The sequence below is a fragment of the Glycine max genome, chromosome 11 (genome assembly GCF_000004515.6).
Source record: "Glycine max cultivar Williams 82 chromosome 11, Glycine_max_v4.0, whole genome shotgun sequence".
Lineage (NCBI taxonomy): Eukaryota > Viridiplantae > Streptophyta > Magnoliopsida > Fabales > Fabaceae > Glycine > Glycine max.
In genome coordinates this window covers 8,438,776-8,459,864 of record NC_038247.2, presented here as the reverse complement: position 1 = coordinate 8,459,864, position 21,089 = coordinate 8,438,776, and the positions used below count along the sequence as shown (strand labels likewise).

Here is a 21,089-nt window from a genome sequence, read left to right as displayed (position 1 = left end):
ATAAATTTACACTAGTTAATATATAGATAATTTATTTATTTTTATTACCTACAAGGATTTGTTTGCTTTAAATAAGTCTAATTTTATTTTGATATTTAAATTTAGATTATATGTGATTTTAATTTTTTCAAATGGATTGAAACTCTTTCTTTTAAAATTAAGTAAAACCATTCCCTTCATTAACTGTATTATAATTAAAATTCTCATTTTTTCCTTCAAACCTTCATAAATTGAATCCATGCATAAATTTGTTTTCAATTTTCTTTACTTAAATGTTACCAATCAAAATATCAAATTTCACTCAAAATAAAAACCTCAAAATTTTATAATAAACTCTAATGTTCCATCTTACAAAATATTTCAATTTTTTTTTACCTAAATTTAAACTTTCAAAATGATTTATATCTTAAATTTACCATAAACTTCTAAATATTTGAATAGAAAATGAGAATTTGAAAGTTTTAAATTAAAAAGTAAAGAAAGAAATGTAAGTAATTAAAAAAAGAAATTGATACATAGTTCAAATAAGCCCATGTTTAGTAGAATACAATGAAATTAAATAAAATATTTTAATTAATTAGTGCGGTGGAGGTATAAGACCCACAGTAATTTTTTAACTTACTTTTTCAATTATCCTGTATAGTGTAACTTTCAATCGAAAGATATAAGAGACCGTTCAAATAAAATAGAACTTAAAATATAATTAAATAAGACAAGATCTCATATACGTATGAGTTAGTTCAACTAAAAAATATATACGTACTTAAGTTATAAATCCAAGTCATCATTTTTTTTTATTAATGTCATTTTTATCTATTAGATTTATTTTTAATTTCGTTTTAGTATTTTAAATTTTAAATTTTTTATTTTGATCTGTTTTTAAAATATATTATTTTGATATTTTTTAATTTTTCATCTAAAACGTTTAACTTTATTATTATTATTTTAAATTTTAAAATAATTAATTTAATTAAAAACTGTCACTCTTTTTATTTTGATTTATTCAATCTTCTTCCAATCGCATCCACCATAACCACTACAACTCATCTTCAACCTCCCAACCACCGCAGCCTAACACTAGAAGATCCGCGTGACCATAAAACTAAAAAACCCAATGAAAACAAGATGGGGAACAAGTGTGGTTGCAGGTAGCCAAACCACCAAATCTGCGCAACCCATTTGATAAAACAAAATTTCCGATCTGAAAATTGTTGCACGAGTATGGTTCTCGCAAATGGGGGAATGCCCTCAGCTCTGACCACACCGTTCCAGTTTTATCCGAGGTGAAGAACCACCGTTGAGATCTCGCCGCCGCAAATGGAGCTCAGATCGGAGGAGGGCGAGGAGGGGACGCGGTTGTTGTCGGAGACCGGGATTTCTGAGATAGATAGATACTAGTATTATTTGTTTTTTCATAATAAAACAGTGTTTTAAACTCAGATAATAAATTAGAAAAACCCATAAATAAATAATAGTAATTGGAAGTGCTACAATATTTAATAACTGAAGTGACCGTTAGACACAAAACTCCAAACGTGTCGATGCTCAACTCGGGGAACGGAACTTTAATCCGTATGGACGGTTTCTCAAACACAGTCATTAAGACATTAACGTGAGTGGGTAGAACTCTGCACGTGCCTAGCCGGCGTTTGGATCACAACCGCTCACATAAATACTTAAATACCCACAAAGTCCCTCCCATCACGTGATTGGGAGACTAATATCGAAGCAAAAAGCAAGGATCCAATCGTCATTTACCTTTTTTCTTCTCTCCCACCATAGCGAGGGTAAAATAAATAAAAGAAGCCAAAAAAGTCAAATTAAAAAAATGACATGACAAAAATAAAAGAATAGAAACATGGTGGAAGAAATAGACACCCCCTTCAGATTTACGCGCCCGCTGGTCCATTCGCAACTACGATGCTGTGAGCTTCAGACTCTGAAGAGAGAGAGAGAGAGAGAGAGAGTCGTCGGTTGAGTCTTCACTCTCTCTCTAACCCGCATTGTGTTCGGTTGTGTTCTGTTTCAGTTTCAGATCGTGGTTCGTGGTTCATGAAGTGAAGTTGTTTCAGATTCTAACTGTTCTATTCCCTCACCAAGTATAGTTATCTTCTTCTCTATCACTATTATGTCTCTCTGTTTTTTTTCTTCATTATTTTTAACAACATCTGATAGTTACTTAACGCTACCGTGCTACGTTGTGGCTTGTGCCGGCCTCTGAAGAAGAATACGCTTGCTAAGTTCCAAAAGATCCAATCAAGTTGTGAACCTTGTTTCGAAGAATACACTTAACGCTACGTTGCATCATTCAACGAGGCATTTATTTAAGAGGAGTAGTAGAGATGATGAATTGTTTCTATTTCAGTTCTTATCCGATTTTTTGAATTGTGATCACGAAAAAGTAAAAAAAAAAAAAAAAAAGCAGCTCCAGAACTTAGCGGAGGTTGTAGATTCATAAATAAACTACGCTGTGCTGTGAATGTGGATTAGGTTATCGGTGTTACAGTGTGGCGAAAAGGACATGTGGAAGTTGAGAGGTTAAAATTCCTTGGCTTGCAAAAAATAATATGAATGAAAATGAGTGAGTGTTTGCGATGCTTTTGTTAATTGGCTAGAAGTAAAAATAAAGAGGAGGAGGGTGAGAAAAAAAAACTGAAAAGGATGGTACTGTTTGTTGGGGACCAGTGTTGTGCTGTGCATAACTACCAATTTTTATGGTCAATTTCATATTTATTATTTATTATTATGTAAAAACTCTGTTGCTTCGTTCTCAAGCGTTATTGGGGGGTCGCTGCTGTTGAAAGTTTTCTATTCTTACATTACAATTGGTCATTGTTGAAGGAAGGATTAATAGAAAAGGGAACCCCGCTTTTTTATGCTTTGTTTGGCCCCAGCAACACTTTTTTCTTTTTTTTTTTTCTTTGCTCCTCCTTCTTTATTCTTCTCTCCCTATGAAGCTTGGTACCAAAGAATTATATAATTAAAAGACCGGTATGTCCTTTAATCGTGTTAAACTAAAACCATGATTGATCATCTCTCTCTCTTAAAACAGAAGTCTTTTAGTTTTAGGTCGTGATATATTGCCAACCACTGATAGTTTATTGATGATAAAAGCGTAATTAGTTAGCATTCTGTTTTGTCTCGGTCTTTCTTTCGTTGGTTGGATATAAATAAAATCTAAAGTTAGCTCGCTATTGCTGTTATTGCCTATTTTATTTATCAACCGAAATTAATGGGTTGCTATCTTTTCTGAGTTTGGTCATTTCATGATTATGAATTATGATTATCTTCTAGCATTTAGTAAAGGGCTTAGTATTTCCCTAATCTTTCCTTTTAAATGCTTGCATTTTGGGAGATGAAGAATAACTTTAACAGTTACCCACCCCACTTATGTCCTCTTTTAGGAGTCATGGGCTTGTTCTGAGGTCTGATTAGCTTGTTAATTGGGTTGGAGAGGAGAAAACATTGAGTTAAAAAGAGAAGAGAGAAATGGGAGCTATTGCTGGAGAAGAGCTGCTGAAATGGGAGAAGATGCAAGGAGTGAGTAGTCGCGAAGAGAAGATTCTGGTGTCAATAAGACTGAGGCCTCTGAATGAGAAGGAAATTGCTGCTAATGAATCAGCAGACTGGGAATGCATTAATGATACTACCATCTTGTACCGGAACACACTGCGTGAGGGTTCCACATTTCCAAGCGCCTACACATTTGGTAAGCAAATGCCTGTTTTTAATAATGTTGCCTTATTGTTTTGGAATTTTGTATTAATTCAGTTTCAAGTTTAGACCTGATATTAACAAATACTAACAAGTATTGGGGACTTAAAGTGGGTTAGATTTGGAAAATATATAGTCCTTAAGGGATCACTTTCCTTCACCTGAAGAATGACGTTTAATTAACAAATACTAACACGACTTGCTAAGGAGTCAATCCCAGGTTTTTTTCTTTTTCAAATTTAACTTTTAAACCAACCTCTGTTACGCTTAAAAATGCATTTTGCATAGTTTTGTTGTAAGATACTGTTTCAAAGATTTTTTTTTTTTTTTTAAATTAAGACGTTGAATTGGAGATTCATTAATTATGGGCAGAGTGTTTCTAAATTTTCGTTTTCATTGGTGGTAGACAGAGTATTTCGGGGTGATTGTGTCACGAGGCAGGTATATGAGGAAGGAGCCAAAGAAGTTGCTCTTTCAGTTGTCAGTGGAATTAACTGTGAGTATATATTGTTATGTTGGCTAGTTTCTTATACGCTTTGTGCACTTTGATTAATATTTGTGTCTATATATTCTTTCAGCAAGTATTTTTGCATATGGGCAAACAAGTAGTGGAAAGACATACACGATGGTTGGAATAACTGAATACGCTGTTGCAGATATTTTTGACTATATAGAGAGGGTAATTAGACTACTATTATATTTTTTTTTTTGATCAGCAGACTACTATTGATATATGCCTGTTTAACTCTTGGCTATCATTCTCCACTAGAGTTCTTGTTTATAACATTATTAGTAAGTGCTATTGACATAAAGATATTTTGACTTTTTTAGCATGAAGAAAGAGCATTTATATTGAAGTTCTCAGCAATTGAAATTTACAATGAAGTTGTTAGAGACCTCCTCAGCACTGACAACAACACTCCACTTAGACTACGTGATGATCCTGAGGTGAATGCCGTATATATATATATATATATATATATATATATATATATATATATATATATATATATTGGATAGAAGTTTAATACTAAAAAAGATTACATAATTAACTGTTGTTTTCTTGATTCATTATTTTCATCAGAAAGGGCCCATTTTAGAGAAACTCACAGAGGAGACTCTACGGGACTGGGAGCATTTAAAAGAGCTTCTAGCCTTCAGTGAAGGTAATGAACTTTGTATAGTTTTCTTGTTATAGGGGGTAGTCAGTAGCCGGTACCACTATATTGCTTAGTGCTCACTTTATTCTTGCAGCTCAGAGACAGGTGGGAGAGACATACCTAAATGAAAAGAGTTCTAGATCTCACCAAATCATCAGATTGGTATGTACATTCTCCTTGTATGCTTAAAATATTGTGCTTTATATATTTTACTGAGAGACTTCCATTAATGGAGTTGCAATCTTTCAGACAATGGAGAGTTCTGCCAGGGAATTCCTGGGCAAAGGCAACTCAGCCACCCTAATAGCTAGTGTGGTATGTTAACATTTTTTAAAATTCCCTATTGTTCTGGGCATAAAATGTTTATCAAAGATTTTATAATTATTTAATTAGTTTTTTTTTCTCTGCAGAATTTAGTTGATTTGGCAGGGAGTGAGCGCGCATCTCAGGCATCATCAGCTGGGATGAGATTAAAAGAAGGTTGTCATATAAACCGGAGCTTACTGACTCTTGGAACAGTTATTCGTAAGCTTAGGTTGTCTACTTCTTCCTTGGCTTATGATGTCTTCCTTATTTACGTAGTTTCTAATATAGTTAGAAAATCTAATTTTATTATTGCTTAGTCTTATTAGGTTGCTTACATTCTTTTTGCATGAAACTGACCAGCACAATACTTCATCTTTTTCACTATTATAATATCATAGGCTAATGGAGTAGGATAGTGCTTCTATATATAAAATATTAGGGTAACCTCTTTGGTTAATTTATATGAAACTGAGTTGTTAGAGAGCTGAAATCTAGTTAATGTGATGTTTATTTCACCCATCGTCAAGAAATTGAGACAAAGGAAGACAGATTAATGTACCCTGTTTCTAATTGGAGATATTTTACATTAGAAATCTTCTGTATGTTCAAACTTTAAGGCAGGAGCTACTCTATATAACTGTTCATATGTAAAACTTGGAAGTTCCCCGGTGCTGCCATGAAAATTTTAGATGATGCTCTTTAAACACCCTTCCCAATTTCTAGTTTCTGTAGTCTTTCTTCTACACCAAATCAAAATAGAAAAAAAGTTTGAAGTCCCATTGACATAATGTGAATGAATGCAGCAACGGAAGACATGGACACATCAATTACAGAGATTCCAAGTTGACACGCATACTGCAGCCTTGTTTGGGTGGAAATGCTAGAACAGCTATCATTTGCACTTTGAGCCCTGCACGAAGCCATGTTGAGCAAACCAGAAACACACTTCTTTTTGCTTGTTGTGCAAAAGAAGTGACCACTAAAGCACAGGTTAATGTCGTGATGTCTGATAAGGCGCTGGTTAAGCATTTGCAAAAAGAGGTGGCTAGATTGGAGAGTGAGTTGAAAACTCCTGGTCCTGTACCCTCCAATTGTGATTATGCAGCATTGTTGAGAAAGAAAGATGTCCAGATAGAAAAGGTCATATTCTGTTTGAATTTTTATGCTATTATGTCTGTATTGATTGTGGACATGTCTGCGTATGGAATTTCAAAGATATTTAGAACAATTTTGTGTAGTGTAACCTCTCTTTCCTGGGTACTTGTGTTAGTGAACTATACTGCCCTTGTGAATTTATGTATCCTAATATCGAAGAAGGGCTGCATCATGTTGGAGTAGACCCCAAATAGACTGCTTGTTACCCGTCTTTTTCTATATTTTTTGGGTGGGGCAAGGTTTTTCTTCAATATATCTTACTGTTATTTAAGTTTAGTTGGCGATTAGAGTAGTCTTCAACATGTGTGTCACACTCTCCTTGGAAACATTTGAATGTAGCAGCAGCCATTTTATATTTGTATAGCCTTACTTTTTTTGGGTGAAGTTGGTTATCTTAGATATAGTTGTAGTGATATTAATAGCATTTTACATTTTCCTTACTCCTTAGATGTTGATAATATGAGTTTCAATTATTCAGATGGAGAAGGAGATTAGGGAGCTAACTAAGCAACGTGACCTTGCTCAATCAAGGGTTGAGGATTTGCTTCGCATGGTTGGAAAGGAGCAGATATCTGGAAAAGTAGTTTCTATTTTGTAATTGCTGAAATTGTTTTATATATTTGAGATCATGCCTCTAAATTGGGATTGTTTTTGTTCAGGCTAGCATTAATAATCATCTGAATCTGCAGGAAGGGGAAGATATCTGGGAAGATGACTGTTCAGTATCAGAGTCATCAAGCATTTGTGGTCCTCATCGTCCTAATACACACATTAGAGAGTTCAACAATCCTCATTATAATGATGAAGACAGTGATCCTGATGGTAGGTCCTTGCATATTTAATATCTATGCCTGTAGTAGTTAGTTTGATAAAAATGATGACATTCTTTGGTGGAACTGCATCAGATCCCATCATTATACATTTGTTAGCTTTTGCTTGTACAGACGACCCTGATGATTATTGCAAAGAAGTTCGATGTGTTGAGAATGGGGAGTTAGCTTTACCAATATCTGGAGAGGAAAGTGGAACAAGCCAAGAAATATCTTCACATTTGAATGAAGATACCGGAGACAGTCAGATCCAAGAAAATTCAACATTGCTGGAGCAGAGATTGCATGTTGTACAGTCAACCATTGATTCTCTTGTATGTCCTTCCCCTGATGAACACTCTCCACAGGTCATGTCAGAAAATAATAAGAATCTTAGATTAACTAGAAGCTGGAGTTGTACGGAACATCACATGGCTGGTTCTCCCAAGTCAGGCGGAGGAGTACAGAGGACTCCAGCCAATGGATATGAAAAAGGATTCCCTGGAAGACCAGATGGTTTGCAGAGAAAGTTTCCTCCATTAAATTATGATGGTTCAACAAGATTGTTAAGGAATGGTTCTCAGTCTTCCATGGGAAGTCTTTCTGTGGATGATCTTAGAGCCAGCAGCATCAGAACATCTGCTGATGAGGATATTACTAGCATCCAGACTTTTGTTGCTGGGATGAAAGAAATGGTCAAACAAGAATATGAGAAACAGCTTGTTGATGGTCAGGTGAGAAGAAATCATTTCAGCTGCTTTCTTGATTCTTTAAGTTCAATTAATGAATTACTGGTCTTTTAACTGAAAATGCACATGATCCTAAGTAACGGAAATTGTTATATGCTATTTACACAAATATTGATCACTAATCACATCCATATGACTGTTGTACTGTATTACTGTTTACAACTATGGCTTCTTACGTAGGTGAACTTTACTCTTGGAATTTCTGTTATTTATTCTTATCTGTCATTTATTGCATGAAGTTCTTCCTTTTCACTAGCAAATGGTGGGAGAAACTCCAACTTCGACTGTAACAAGACTTGTATATTGATACTTGTAGCAGGCATGGATAATGATTGACAATTTGACATAATTATATCTATATTCTGTAACTTTTATGTGCTACTTATTCATAATTTTATACAATGTTCTATTTTGATGATTAAAATCTGAATTTGGAATGTCAGTTTTTTAATCTCTAGATGCTTGATGATACTTTTGAGTAAATTCTGCTTTCTGAATTGTAGGATCAGGAGACAGGAAGAAAGAACGTGAAAGATGTAGGTGTGGATCCGATGTTGGAGGCACCTGGAGGAACTCCATTAGATTGGTCTCTGCAATTCAAGAGACATCAAAAAGAGATAATTGAACTGTGGCAATCTTGCTGTGTACCATTGACCCACAGGACCTACTTCTTTCTTTTGTTCAGGGGTGATCCATCAGACTCCATTTACATGGAGGTAGAACTTAGAAGATTGTCCTTCCTCAAAGAATCATTTTCTGATGGAAACAAGTCTGTGAGAGATAGTCAGACAATCACACTAGCTTCAAGGTTCTCTCTTTCTGCCACTTACGCTAACCTTTGATGCTGAATATATTTTGAGAAATAGATCATGACTTTTGCTATTAGCATGCTATTTATTTAGTATTTACAAATAAAATCTAACCATCCCTTACAAAAAAACTATTGCAAGTTTTGTTTATTTGATTCACATGGCTTTTCCTTGCACCATATCGTCTATTTCATGTTGACATGTGTTTGGTTGGGGGGGATACAGCGTGAAAGCACTTCGGCGAGAAAGAGGAATGCTTGTGAAGCTTATGCAGAGGAGGCTTTCCGAGAAGGAGAGAAGAAGGCTATACGAGGAGTGTGGCATTGCATTGGATTCAAAGCGCAGGAGGGTACAACTAGCGAACAGTTTATGGAGCGAAAATGATATGAACCACGTAATGCAAAGTGCTACAATAGTTGCCAAGTTAGTGAGGTTTTGGGAACGAGGCAAGGCCCTCAAGGAGATGTTTGGCCTTAGCTTCACACCCCAACTCACAGGGCGAAGATCCTCTTATCCATGGAAAAATAGCTCAGCATCTCTTTTATAGTCGTTTTTATTATTTGGCCCGCACGTGTACAGTGTTAAAGAAATTTTATCAGAGTTTCTGATTGATGTATGCTTCTTCATTGAGATAAGAGATGTATGAGTTATTGATTAAGCCACTCTGGGCGGTGGTATTGTCTTTTTTCATGGTTTTGGTGTATCATTTAACGAAGTGACATTTTTTCTTTTCTTTAATTCCCTGGTGCAAAGTTTGTTTGTTGTGTTGCTTGTTTCATTGTAAACTACTAATTTCTCTACCTCACTTTGGACGAAGTCGTATACTTTTCTATACTACGTACACTGAGTCGGTCGAATTGTGTTCATGAGGCATAGTAAATCAGTATAGATTATTTTTTATCAACTGTTATGGATTGGTTCGTGTTTTTAATTGGGTATTTTTTTTTTCCAATCTTGGAGCTGGGCAGTCCTCGTATATGAAATATGTTTATATACAGTAGACTATCACTAATTATTATAATTTGGATAATTTATAATTATTGGTATAGTGTTGTAATGTTTATTTTGATAAACTGGTAAAATATTTATTTTTGGATAATTTCTATTGTGACAGTTAAATTATAATTTTTAATCAATATTATGGTTATTATTATATTTTTTTTAAATTATGTTTATCATTTTTTTCAATGATTATTGTAATGTTATGTTTGTAACGATAAAAAAAATAAAAATTTGTTTTAAAATCATATTTTACAATTAAATGAAATGAAATTTAGAGTCTAACAAATTAGTCTAATAAAAATATATTGATATTTAAGTCCAATAAAATATTGCTGACATTAGTATCTAATGAAAAAATTACTGATATTTTTTGTCCAACAATGATAAATTATTGACATTTTGGTCCAATGGAAATGTGCTAACATTTTCGTCCAAACAAAATTATTGATATTTTCCTCCAAAAAAAAAGTATTGTTATTTTCGTCCAACAAAAAATTATTACATTTAGGTCTAATAATGATAACTTACTGACATTTTTGTCAAATTTATTTAGTATGATCACGTTGATTTTGTGACAAATTTGTCTCACTGTGTTAATTTATTGACAAGTGTACCAATTTTATCACAAATAGTAAAGATTAAAATGGAAGTCCAAGTGTCGAATCCATAGAGACTTTGGTTGTACTTAAGCGATGCTAGCCCAATTATTAAGCAATGAGAAGAAGAAAAGATAAGGAATTAAAAGTGTGAAATTTGGAGTAAGGCAAAAAAAAGATAACAAGAAAAATAAATAATAAACTAAATGCAAAAAAAAAAAGTCAGAATGTAATAATGTTAGGGCCTAGCATGCCAAAACTACTTATAATGTAATGTAAAAGATTTTCTCTATATAATGAAATCCATGTTTTCACTCACATCTATTAAGACACTGAACCCTAGTCCCTCACAATGAAGAACCTAATTTATCTATTCTCTCTCCCAACTCCCTTTGCAAAGATTGAATAGTAAATCGCATTAAGCATGAAGATGTATGCAGAGGCAAAGATTGTATGCTGAGTGAGCTGTCCAATTCTTTCAACTTTTCTTCAAGGCTTTTTCTTCAGTTTTTGCATCAATTTTTCTTCTAAAGCACTTGAAATCTTATTCTTTTGACTTCTGCTAATAAATTTTTTACAAAGATATTAATTTCTTCATTATTTCATTAAAAATAATAGTAAAGTGAAGAAATTACAATCATCATTAGCCAAAATTGATTATCAAATTAACTCAAATTTCACAGTTATCAGCCTCGCAAACTATTTTATTAACATCAATTGATGGAAGTTAACGGTCTCATGATCGTTCTGGTAGATCAAAAGAGAGTTATTAGACTTGCTTTGAGAAAACCAAATAGAAGAAACATAATTAGCAAATCGTTTATATCAAGCTCTAGGAGCTTGCTTGAGCCCATATAACGATTTCCGCAAAAGACAGACATGATTAGGACAATTTGAATCCTTGAAACCTAAGGGTTGATGCATGTACACTGTTTCTTTTAGTTCACCGTGCAAGAATGCATTTTTAACATTCAACTGATGAATGGGCCAAGCCTTAAAAAGAGCAAGACTGAGAACTGTGCGAATGTCATTGGTTTGACTACCGGGCTAAATGTTTCTCCATAATCCACCCCAACCTGTTGACCTGCACCATCACCTACAAGACGAGCTTTATTCCTCTCAAAAGAACTGTCAAATTTTTCTTTATGTCTGAAAATTCACATAGATCGAATAACATTAACAATTTAACATCAGGTGGACAAGACACCAAATCCCATGTTTTATTTTTAATAAGAGCATTATATTCATCATCCATGGCCATTTTCCAATTTAGGTCTTTGAGTGCAGACACGGGGTTATAAGGTAAAGGTGATTTTGTGACATGATTTAGAAGGCCACGATGGTATTTTTTATTTGGCATAAAAATACCATGTTGGCTCCTCGAAACAAGTTTGTTGTCTGAACTCGAAGTGGGCTGGAAAATGGGAGGGAGGGTAAATGTTGTGTTTGGGCCAAGAAATGAGTGACCCACTTTGGAAAAAGAAGATGTGAGTCTTGAGGGTGATGATTGGGCTGGCTGTGGAGATGTTTGAGCTAATTGGGCTGACTGAGGAGATGGGTGAGCTAATTGGGTCGGCTGAGGTGATGGTTGACTTGTCTAGGCTGACACATTTGTTTGAGGAGTGGCTTGATTGTGAAGATGATGGATCACGTGAGGAGAAAGTCCATCATTTAGGAAATCATAAGTGGAGGAAGTTGGAGTGTGCAACTTTGAGAATGAGAATTGATTTTCATCAAATAATACGTGGCACCTAATGATGATTTTATTTGAGGATAAATCATAGCATTTGTAGCCTCGGTGATTTGATGGGTAACCTAGAAAGACACAAGGTGTGGAACGAGGTTGGAGCTTATTTATCGTAGTGGAAGGAAAAAGAGGATAACATAAGCAACCAAAAACTCGTAAGTGAGAGTATGATGAGTCTTTTTGGTATAGAATTTTCAAAGGAGATTGATAGGCAAGAGTTTTACTTGGTAAGATGTTAAAGAGATATGTTACCATTTGTAATGCATGGTGCCAAAATGAATGAGGTAGTGAAGCATGAGCTAACAATGTGTGAATAATGTTGTTAATAGAACAAATTTTTCTTTCGGCTTTTCCATTTTGAGATGAAGTATCAGGGCATGAAAAACGAAAAGAAATTCCATTAGCTTCACAAAGACTCAAAAAAGGACCATCATCATATTCTCTACCATTGTCACATTGGATATTTTTTAACTCTTGTTCGAATTAAGTTTTAATATAAGCTCTAAAGGTAATAAAAGTGGAGTAAAGTTAAGATTTTTTGGAAATAGGAAAAGTCCATAAAAATTTCAAATAATCATCCAAATAAAGCACATAATATTTGTGACTTGCAGAACTCAAAACGAGAGATGTCCATAAATCATTATGCAAAATATCAAATGGCACATAAGTAGAGTTGGGAGAATCAACAAATGGAAATTTAACATGTTTATCAAGAGAACAAGAATGACAAACATGAGAGTTTCTAGTTTTGTTATATTCAATCAAATTATTTCGCCTAAGGGAATCTAAAATAGGATCTCCCGAGTGACCTAAATGGTTATGCCATAGAGAAGAAGACAAACCTACAAAAGTTGAAAGTGAGTTGGCTTGATTCGTGGTGGTGGTAATGGGATAGAGCTCACCCCGACTATTACATCTCATTAGTGTCATCCTTATTTGAAATTTCTTCACAGAAAACCCAAATGGATCAAATTCAACGAAAACTTGGTTATCTGTAGTAAATTTGCAAACTAAAACTAAGTTTTTAATCAAGTTGGGGGCATGAAGATCATTTTTTAACACTAATGGAAGGTGTGGGGGGTGATAAATTAGCACTACGAAAACCACAAATAAGAATATATTGGCCATTTCCAATAATTATACCTTTTATTTTTGCTCAAATTAAAATAAGACAAGAGATTACCTTGCAAATAAGTCATATGGGATGTTGTTTCGGTGTCCATATGCCATGACGGGTCTGGTTGAGCAAGACGTAGAGTATGAAGAACTGCTTCAATATCTTTCAGGTTGGGTGTGGCAACATTAAATGTTGCCTGCTATGGCTTAGATCCAAGGAGACCAGGTTGTTCTGGCCTGAGTTGCATTGGGCCTGGCCCAACTATATGTGGGATATGGACATGGCGACACAATCCAAGGAGCACCTTGCTGCCACACCCACTGTTAAGGAGCCTGCCATTGCTGCTGCTGTCCACGGTTACCACCGCTAACACCTTGCCCGCTGTCGGAGTCGTGACCACCTTTGCTGGAATTTTGGCCACTCGAATTTTTGTTATTTTTCTTATTGTTGTTGCCCCTATTCAATTATTATTATTATTATTATTATTATTATTATTATTATTATTATGGTTAACTTGAGAGGAATTTTGGCGATTCATATCATCATCAAAATTTTGGGGATTTGCAACAAGGGCAGCCATTGAGGAAGATTGGCCAGATTCATGAGTGGCTTGTTGAAGAATTTTTTACTCTTCGAGTTCCAATCTAGACTTGGCGATTTCAAATGGTGGCAAGGGATCATGTTGTTAAATGTATGCTACAAAACCGACATAGTGATAGAGAACTATCCAAGGAGAAAGAGTTTGGTTTGAGTGGGCTCAACATGGATGGACCAGTCACTTGAACAAGGAATAAGAGATTTCACAAAGAGCTTGGCGAGAGCTTTGGTTCTTGAAATCAGGTGTTATCTTTCCAAGTTGAAAAATCATATGGGGACTTCTTGTATATTTGCTTCCTCTTTGGAGGATTTCATTCATCAAGCTATCAAGGTGGACCATTAATTAAAGAGGAAGCAAATATTCAAGAAGTCCCCATATGGCTCTTCAACTTGGAAAGATAAGGAGACATTCAAGAATGAAGGAGGATCTTCATTCAAATCTCATGAGAAAGGTGTTGCACTTAGTAAAAATAATTCTAACCCTATTCCCACTTTTTCAAAAACAAGTTCTATTAAATGTTTTAATTGTTTGGGAAAGGGTCATATTGCCTTCCAATGTCCTAACAAAAGGACTATGGTTGTGTTGGATAATGGGGATATCATTAGTGCATCTTCTTCTAGCTTTTCTAGTTCTTCTAGTGAGAGTGAAAGTGAATGTGATGTATAACCCCTGGAAGGTGATCTTTTGATGGTTAGGAGGTTAATGGATAGTGTGTGTAAGGACATAGATGAAACTTTAAGGGAGAACATTTTTCATGCTAGGTGCATGGTCATGGGGAAAATATGCTCTTTGATTATTGATGGGGGTAGTTGCACCAATGTAGCTAGCCAAAGATTGATTGAAAATCTTGCTTTGAAAACTTCCCCTCATCCTAGGCCTTACAAACTACAGTGGTTGAGTAAGAATGTGAAGCTAGTTATAGATAGACAAGTTTTAATATGCTTTTCCATTGAAAAATATGTTAATGAGATATTGTTTAATGTAGTCCCTATGGAAGCTAGTCGTCTCTTACTTGGAAGACCTTGGCAGTATGATAGGAACATTGTCCATAATGGTGTGACAAACAGATTTTCATTTGTACATAAAGGAAAACAGGTTACCCTCACACATTTGTCTCCAAGTGAGGTTTGTGAGGATCAAATAAAAACGAGAGTGAAAAGAGAACAAGAGAGAAAAGAAAAGAAAAACAAAATTATTGAAAGAAGAGAAAAGAAAGAAAAAAGTGGAGATAAAAAAAAAGAGTGAAACTGTAAAAAAAAATATGAAAATCAAGAAGAGAGAAAAATACAGAGTTTGTTCATGAGAGAAAAAAAGGTGAAGAAAGTGATGTTGGCTAGACAACCTTTGTATTTACTAATGCCTCATGATTACTGTTTGTCTTCTATTGCTAGTTCTTTGCCTATAGGCATGGAAGAAGTATTGAAGGAGTTTTTGGATGTCTTCTCCAAAGACACTCCTCATGGGTTATCTTCTTTGAGAGGGATAGAGCACCAAATTGATTTCATTCTAGGAGCTTCCTTACCAAATAAGCCAACATATAGAAGCAATCCGGAAGAGACAAAAGAGATCCAAAGACAAGTGGAGAGCTTGATGAAAAAAGGATGGGTGAGAGAAAGCTTGAGCTCATGTGCTATGTTTGTCACCTTGGTAAATCAAACTTTATCTCAACTTCTAAGGTACTCGGTAGGTAAGAATTTGAAAGCTTGGGAGGAATGTCTACCCCATGCTGAATTTTTTTTATAATAGGATAGTAAACTCTATTACTTTTTATTCTTCTTTTGAGGTAGTTTGCGGTTCTAGTCCATTGTTCCCTCTTGATTTGTTACCTTTGCCTAACACTTTTGATATGATGAATAAGGATGAGCTTTCTAAAGCAAATTTTGTTAAGAGCTTGCATGAGAAGGTGAAAGCACAAATTGAGAAAAAAGTTGAACAATATGCTAGATATTCCAATAAGAGGAGAAAGAAAATGGTTTCCATACCGGGTGATTAGGTTTGGATCATTGTCTAGCGTGACTAGTAGGAGGGATTTCACAGTGATTGCTAAAGTCAGGTGCAACTTGGGTTGGGCAACCATTGAGGGAGGGATTTCACAGTGATTGCTAAAGTCAGGTGCAACCTGGGTTGGGCAACCATTGAGGGTGACAAACAAGGAGGAAGGGAACGAAAGAAAGTAAAGAGAAGTGGTGGGAATGGTGGCTAGGTGGAGGAGAGGAGAGAAAACCTAGGCTAATACCATAAAAGAAATTTGTTTCCTGTCATTTCTCATTACTTTGTCTGCATAATATACATTTATACAAGCTAATGTCAAGGCTATAAGCTAGGCTAGAGTTTAGGAGAATCTTTGACTAATTTACAGCTCAATATTGTCTAATGTAATATGAAAGATATTTATCAAATATAAAAGATTTTCATTAATTACATATATTCTATCAAATTTCCGTCATTTAACATTCCTATCCAATATTCTCATACAAGTAATCCCTTGAGTGCAAAAGTAAAAAATGAGTTTCAAGGTTTCCCACAAACCACGAAGAGAGAGGCCTCTGCAAAGCAATGCAGAGACAACTGGGTTTCCAACTTCTAAGGGATGCATTAATTCATGAACAAAACTAATGACTTTTATTCAGCATGAATTCATTCAGTACGAAGTATTTATGTTTTCATTAGATAGAAAACCAAGAATGTTCCAAGGTTCATCAAATATGATTATGATCTTGCTTATAACAAATGGCTGAGGTTCCATAAAGTTGTACAACAGCTCAGCTTGAATGAAAATACTTGAACATGGGATTCCTTTGGACCACACATATACTACTAGACTTATTTGATCCTTTCATAACATTGCACCGAAAATCTCGAAGGACTGCTCTTAATTATCCGCAACAATATAATTGCAAGATTCAGCTAATCCATACATAGAAGCTGAAACTTTACCTAAATTGAATCTCATCTTCACCATGTGGGGACTGAGAGCTCGTTGCAGAGAAATTGGAAGACATAGGAATGGATATTGAGAGTTGAGTTGTGGAGAAGGCTGTTTGGTTGGATCTCTCATCTTCTAGACCAGACCATGACTCCCTGCTTTTAGGCCATTCATTAAAAAAAGGTCGAAGAGGCTGGCCCTCCTCCTTTACGTGTTCTCCCGACACATATTCACCAGATAAAAACGAATGCCGGGGATAATCACTATGCAACAGGGAATCATTACTTGATTTTGACGTAGAAAAAGAGGCAACTCTGGTTGACATCAAAGGCCATGTGTTTTCCAGCTGTGACTCCATTTGGAGAACCTTGTTGCTTCCAGAAGCTTCAGAAAAAAAGCAGTGCTCACCACCCTCAGATTTAAGTCCTTGAACATACCTGTTTAGTTCAAGTAAAATTGCCCACAGTCATATTTAATTATACAGGAAACTTATCATTACAATATAACAACATGCCTTATTGGCAAGCTAAATAGTACAAACTACAAACAAATAATCATGATAATGATTGCATGACATTAGCAAAAGGAACAAATCAAAGAGGGCAAAGAGAAGAAGACTAGACAAGGTCACCACCAATGCTATCCTAGTTGCAAATGTTCTACGATTATTCAATGAAATTAAAGCTTTTGAGGTCTCATTATTTTTAATAAATTCACATCACAACATTGAAATTATATGGTGGAAGTAACAGTGAATTAAAGAAAAAAATACTATCATATGATGAAATTACTCAATCAAGATCCTAATTAGTCTGAATGAAATGAAACATAAGGAGAAAGAAAGGTGTTGAAAAGTGAAAACCACCAGAAGTTCAAACTTCACAGAGTGCAATTAAATCTTTGAATTCAATGACAGACTGCAGTCTCCCTACTAAATTAGGCTAAACTGCAAAAGCCAAAACTTAGAATAAATTCTCAGCTTGTCTTTTTTCCCATAAATCCATCAGCAAAGTGTTATCAAATTTATTTAATTGTAATATCACATAAATATTCGGAGGAATAGAAATAACTTTGCCTTATAATGTGCAATTTACTATTTAAGAAAGAACAAATTAATATGGCTGTGTGGAACAGAACAAAATTCACAGCTATATTTAATAGTGTATTAAGAGCAAAGTGTGAGACACCCTTCTGTTGTTGAATGTTGAAGGAAATGCATCCTTTCTACCCAAACAAAAATTAGAAGTCATTCAGTCCGTGACGTGTATACCTACCTTTCTCATTATCCCCATATAGCAGATACTTACTGCAGATGGACAACCGAGCCTTCAATATGTACTTCATATTCAGAAATAAATCAGTGCAAGAAAATGAAAAACTAGAAAAGAGACAATTAAAGGATCACTTCTCTTTCTCAAAATTTTGTCGAAGTACTCAACAAGGCGTAGTTTGGAAACAGTTTTGATTCATTAAGGTCTCTTAAATCTAGTACCTATTCGGCTATTCCACATGTCAGACCATCACCCAACACTAGAAAAGAATATAAAACAGAAACCGGAAATAAACAAAATAAGAGTTCAGGATTTTTAATGAAAAACTACAATTCTCCTCATCAACATTGAAAAAAAAATAATACAGCAGCTGAAGCAAAGCAAGGCAACCAACAGCTCTAGTATTTCTTTTGACAATATACACAAAGACGTAGATACTTCTGCAGTGAATACCGTTCTAACAATTAGTTATAATGCTTGCAGATCTCTGTCCCAAAATTAGAAATGCACAATAAAAGCATATCACTATCCTCATATCGGAAATCTATCCTCACAGGCTGACGGTAGTTATAAAAAACTGCCACAAATTCAAATTAAAATATTAAAACTCAAGAATGTGAAGAAGTACAGGCAGTTCCATTGAATATGCCAAGCAAAACAACTTTAATTAAAGATATATTTTCTATTCTATTCTTTACAGTGGAAGTATTTTTCAAATTCCAAGCAAACAATGGGTGCAAAATATGATAAAGATGTCTGTACCTGTATTCTTTACTTGGAATCGCATAGGGAATGGAATCTAGATGATAATTGGTGTGGTCAGTTCCAGAATCGGTACCCTGGAGATTACCAAAGGTATTTGTAGAAAGGTTTTGGAAATTTACAGTTCCTTTGCTGGCACCACTACCCCCAGTGACAGTGAGTGATGTGACAGTTGAAGATGAGTGAGTCATAGTTTGTGATTCCACAGGCTTTCTTGAACGGTTGCGGCCACGGTGCATGTGGCGCTCGCAGTACTTGGAGTCTGGGTATGCTTCCTTGGAGCACCTCCACTTTTTTCCATCAGTCCTCCTGCATCGTCCTGGCTCAGGGTCCACCTTCTTCCCATAGAAGGAACAGTAACTCACTGCAAAGTTAGTCATGCACAGCTACTTTATTACCAACATTCCAAACACACCACCCCAGACCTTAATGAACAAGAGACATTCATTTGGCAGCAGTAAAGACAAAATGAAAGTATACATAGCTAGTGTTAGATGATGCGTTTAAGACTGCTGATGTGGAGTAGTTGTTACTCGTTACTAAGTCAAAGGTTTTTAAATATTTACTGTTATTTAGATTTGGTTATTTTTTTAATTGTTGTTCAGTTTATGATCGTGGTGTAGCTTTAGTGGGTAGTTATAAGGCTTTTCAGAATTTCAGTTCCTTGCATAAAGGTTTTAAGTTTCCCGTGGATAAGTGCAATTTTCATTCTCTTCGCCACTGCAGAAAGTAAAAGTTTCTGGTTTTTCTTTTCCTTATTTAACTTGACAACAGAAAACAACCAAATCAGCAAATTCTCCTATAACCGAATTATTCTAACAAGCATAGTCTCCTACTAGGTGCTACCAGTCCTATCTTGCCAGCTAATCCAACTTCTAACAGAATTTAGAGTTTCTTCACACGTCCTTCGGGTGCTTGGGTAACTGCTGCTTCCTGTATCCTGCAGGTCCATCTCCTTTGGTATAGTCCCTGGCCTATCAGGGTCATTCGGGGACGAAGGAAGGGCTATTATAGCAATATGCAGTCATTAGGGTTGGAAGAAAAGCATTGACAAAAATGGAATCTTTACTTGAGTTCACCAAAAAATTTAAGAAATAATCAATCACTAACAAATGCCGATTATAGAATCAAATCAAATCTTCAGATAAAAACTAAAATAAATAAAAAACAATGTAAATCTAACATTGTTCATGAAAATAGGAAAACATGAGCAAAACAAGTTCCTGGAGAACTCACACGTGGGATGGTGAAAGAAAGCGTGCGAGAGCGAGATAGTAGAGTGGAAGCTGTTCTGAATGGGGAACACGAGATCGAGAGGAACAGGAAGACCCGCAAGCATGTACTTGAAGATCAAAGCTTGGTGCTCCAGTTCCTGCCACTGAGACACTGTGAATGGCGACCTCCCACAATACCCATTACTCAAACCCATCAAAGTTCCTCGTCCTCCTCCGCCACTGCTGTTGTTCATGTTTTCCACTACTCTTACTTAGTCCTATTACTATTAACTACAACAACACGACAACACTCTTTTTGTTGTTGGGTATCCAAATCAAACATAGTTAGAGCAGAAACATCATGAGATCACACTCAGGTCGAGCTTTGTCGGAACCATTAGGATTGTCGATTGTGTTGTGTTATGGATGGCGATGCTCCAAGCCTCCAACTTAAAGTGAACTTTACTTCTTGTTGCATTCAAGTCAAAAGTCATCCTTAACATTCACTGCTCCCAATTTTTAACTTTATTTCAGACAAAAAAATAAAAATAAAAATTCTCATTCATGTATTCATGTATGGGCATGAGAAGAAATTAAAAAAAAAAATCTTTCAGAAAAGCTATAAAATACATTATTTTACAATTCTTATTTATTTTTGTCTAGGATCATGTGCCACGTATTTCTTATAACTCATTAGATCACAATTAATCTCTATCATTGGTCCAAACAAATTATACATAAAAAAATTAAATATAAATTTTTTTCACGTGTTAGCACAATAATCAATTTTTTTTATGACATTCAATTATAACTTGTTGTGTAATAATTGTTTTAAAAGGTGAGTTTGATAGTAAACTTAGATTTAAATTCATGAAATACTATTAAGTAATATAGGTATTTTTGAGATAATGAATGTTTTAAGATAAATAAATCTTGATAATATAAATAGAGGAAGTGTTTTTTTACTATGTTTTTTTTTTTTTGAAATACTTGCTCTCATTTTGTTGATCTACTTTTATTTTATTATGCTACCCTTTAACGGACAGCAACAAGGCATGATGGGCTGGAGTAATTGCGGGCCCAGTGGCCCAAAGGCAAAGCACCGCTAGAGGAAACCATCCACTACTTGCCGGAATGCGGGTGACATTTGATGT

At 35.1% G+C, this 21,089-nt stretch overlaps 2 protein-coding genes across 7 annotated transcripts; one reads left to right on the top strand and one right to left on the bottom strand.

Moving 5' to 3' along the window:
- Positions 1-984: 984 nt before the first annotated feature.
- LOC100788096 (kinesin-like protein KIN-7E) lies at positions 985-9,632 on the top strand. 6 transcript variants are annotated; one of them, XM_014763985.3, is made up of 15 exons: positions 985-2,099; positions 3,405-3,709; positions 4,121-4,210; positions 4,293-4,393; positions 4,546-4,662; positions 4,799-4,880; positions 4,969-5,036; positions 5,124-5,189; positions 5,285-5,409; positions 5,984-6,320; positions 6,814-6,915; positions 7,025-7,157; positions 7,280-7,878; positions 8,397-8,701; positions 8,928-9,632. In XM_014763985.3, the coding sequence occupies exons 2-15, from the start codon at positions 3,490-3,492 to the stop codon at positions 9,247-9,249; spliced, it is 2,667 nt and encodes an 888-aa protein (XP_014619471.1). In that variant the 5' UTR covers positions 985-2,099; positions 3,405-3,489; the 3' UTR covers positions 9,250-9,632. The 6 variants fall into 6 exon arrangements, with proteins under 6 accessions (XP_014619471.1, XP_014619470.1, XP_014619467.1 ...); XM_014763984.3 differs by having other exon boundaries at positions 7,265-7,878; XM_014763981.3 differs by having other exon boundaries at positions 6,995-7,157; positions 7,265-7,878.
- Positions 9,633-16,405: 6,773 nt separating this feature from the next.
- GRF11 (growth-regulating factor) lies at positions 16,406-20,426 on the bottom strand. The gene is made up of 3 exons (XM_003538953.5): positions 19,958-20,426; positions 18,722-19,085; positions 16,406-17,125 (listed from the first exon to the last, which is right to left on the bottom strand). Exons 1-3 carry the CDS (start codon positions 20,187-20,189, stop codon positions 16,696-16,698), a joined length of 1,026 nt encoding a protein of 341 aa, XP_003539001.1. The 5' UTR covers positions 20,190-20,426; the 3' UTR covers positions 16,406-16,695.
- Positions 20,427-21,089: the final 663 nt, after the last annotated feature.

Excerpts from the sequence above, each read along its gene's own strand:
- LOC100788096 (XM_014763981.3), top strand. The coding sequence starts at position 3,490 with ATGGGAGCTATTGCTGGAGAAGAGCTGCTGAAATGGGAGAAGATGCAA. Across the intron at positions 6,321-6,813 it reads AAGATGTCCAGATAGAAAAG|ATGGAGAAGGAGATTAGGGA; the intron begins GTCATATTCTGT and ends TCAATTATTCAG. Across the intron at positions 8,702-8,927 it reads ACAATCACACTAGCTTCAAG|CGTGAAAGCACTTCGGCGAG; the intron begins GTTCTCTCTTTC and ends GGGGGGATACAG.
- GRF11 (XM_003538953.5), bottom strand. The coding sequence starts at position 20,189 with ATGAACAACAGCAGTGGCGGAGGAGGACGAGGAACTTTGATGGGTTTG. Across the intron at positions 19,086-19,957 it reads TTTCTTTCACCATCCCACGT|TGAGTTACTGTTCCTTCTAT; the intron begins GTGAGTTCTCCA and ends CTAACTTTGCAG. Across the intron at positions 17,126-18,721 it reads ATTCCAAGTAAAGAATACAG|GTATGTTCAAGGACTTAAAT; the intron begins GTACAGACATCT and ends TGAACTAAACAG.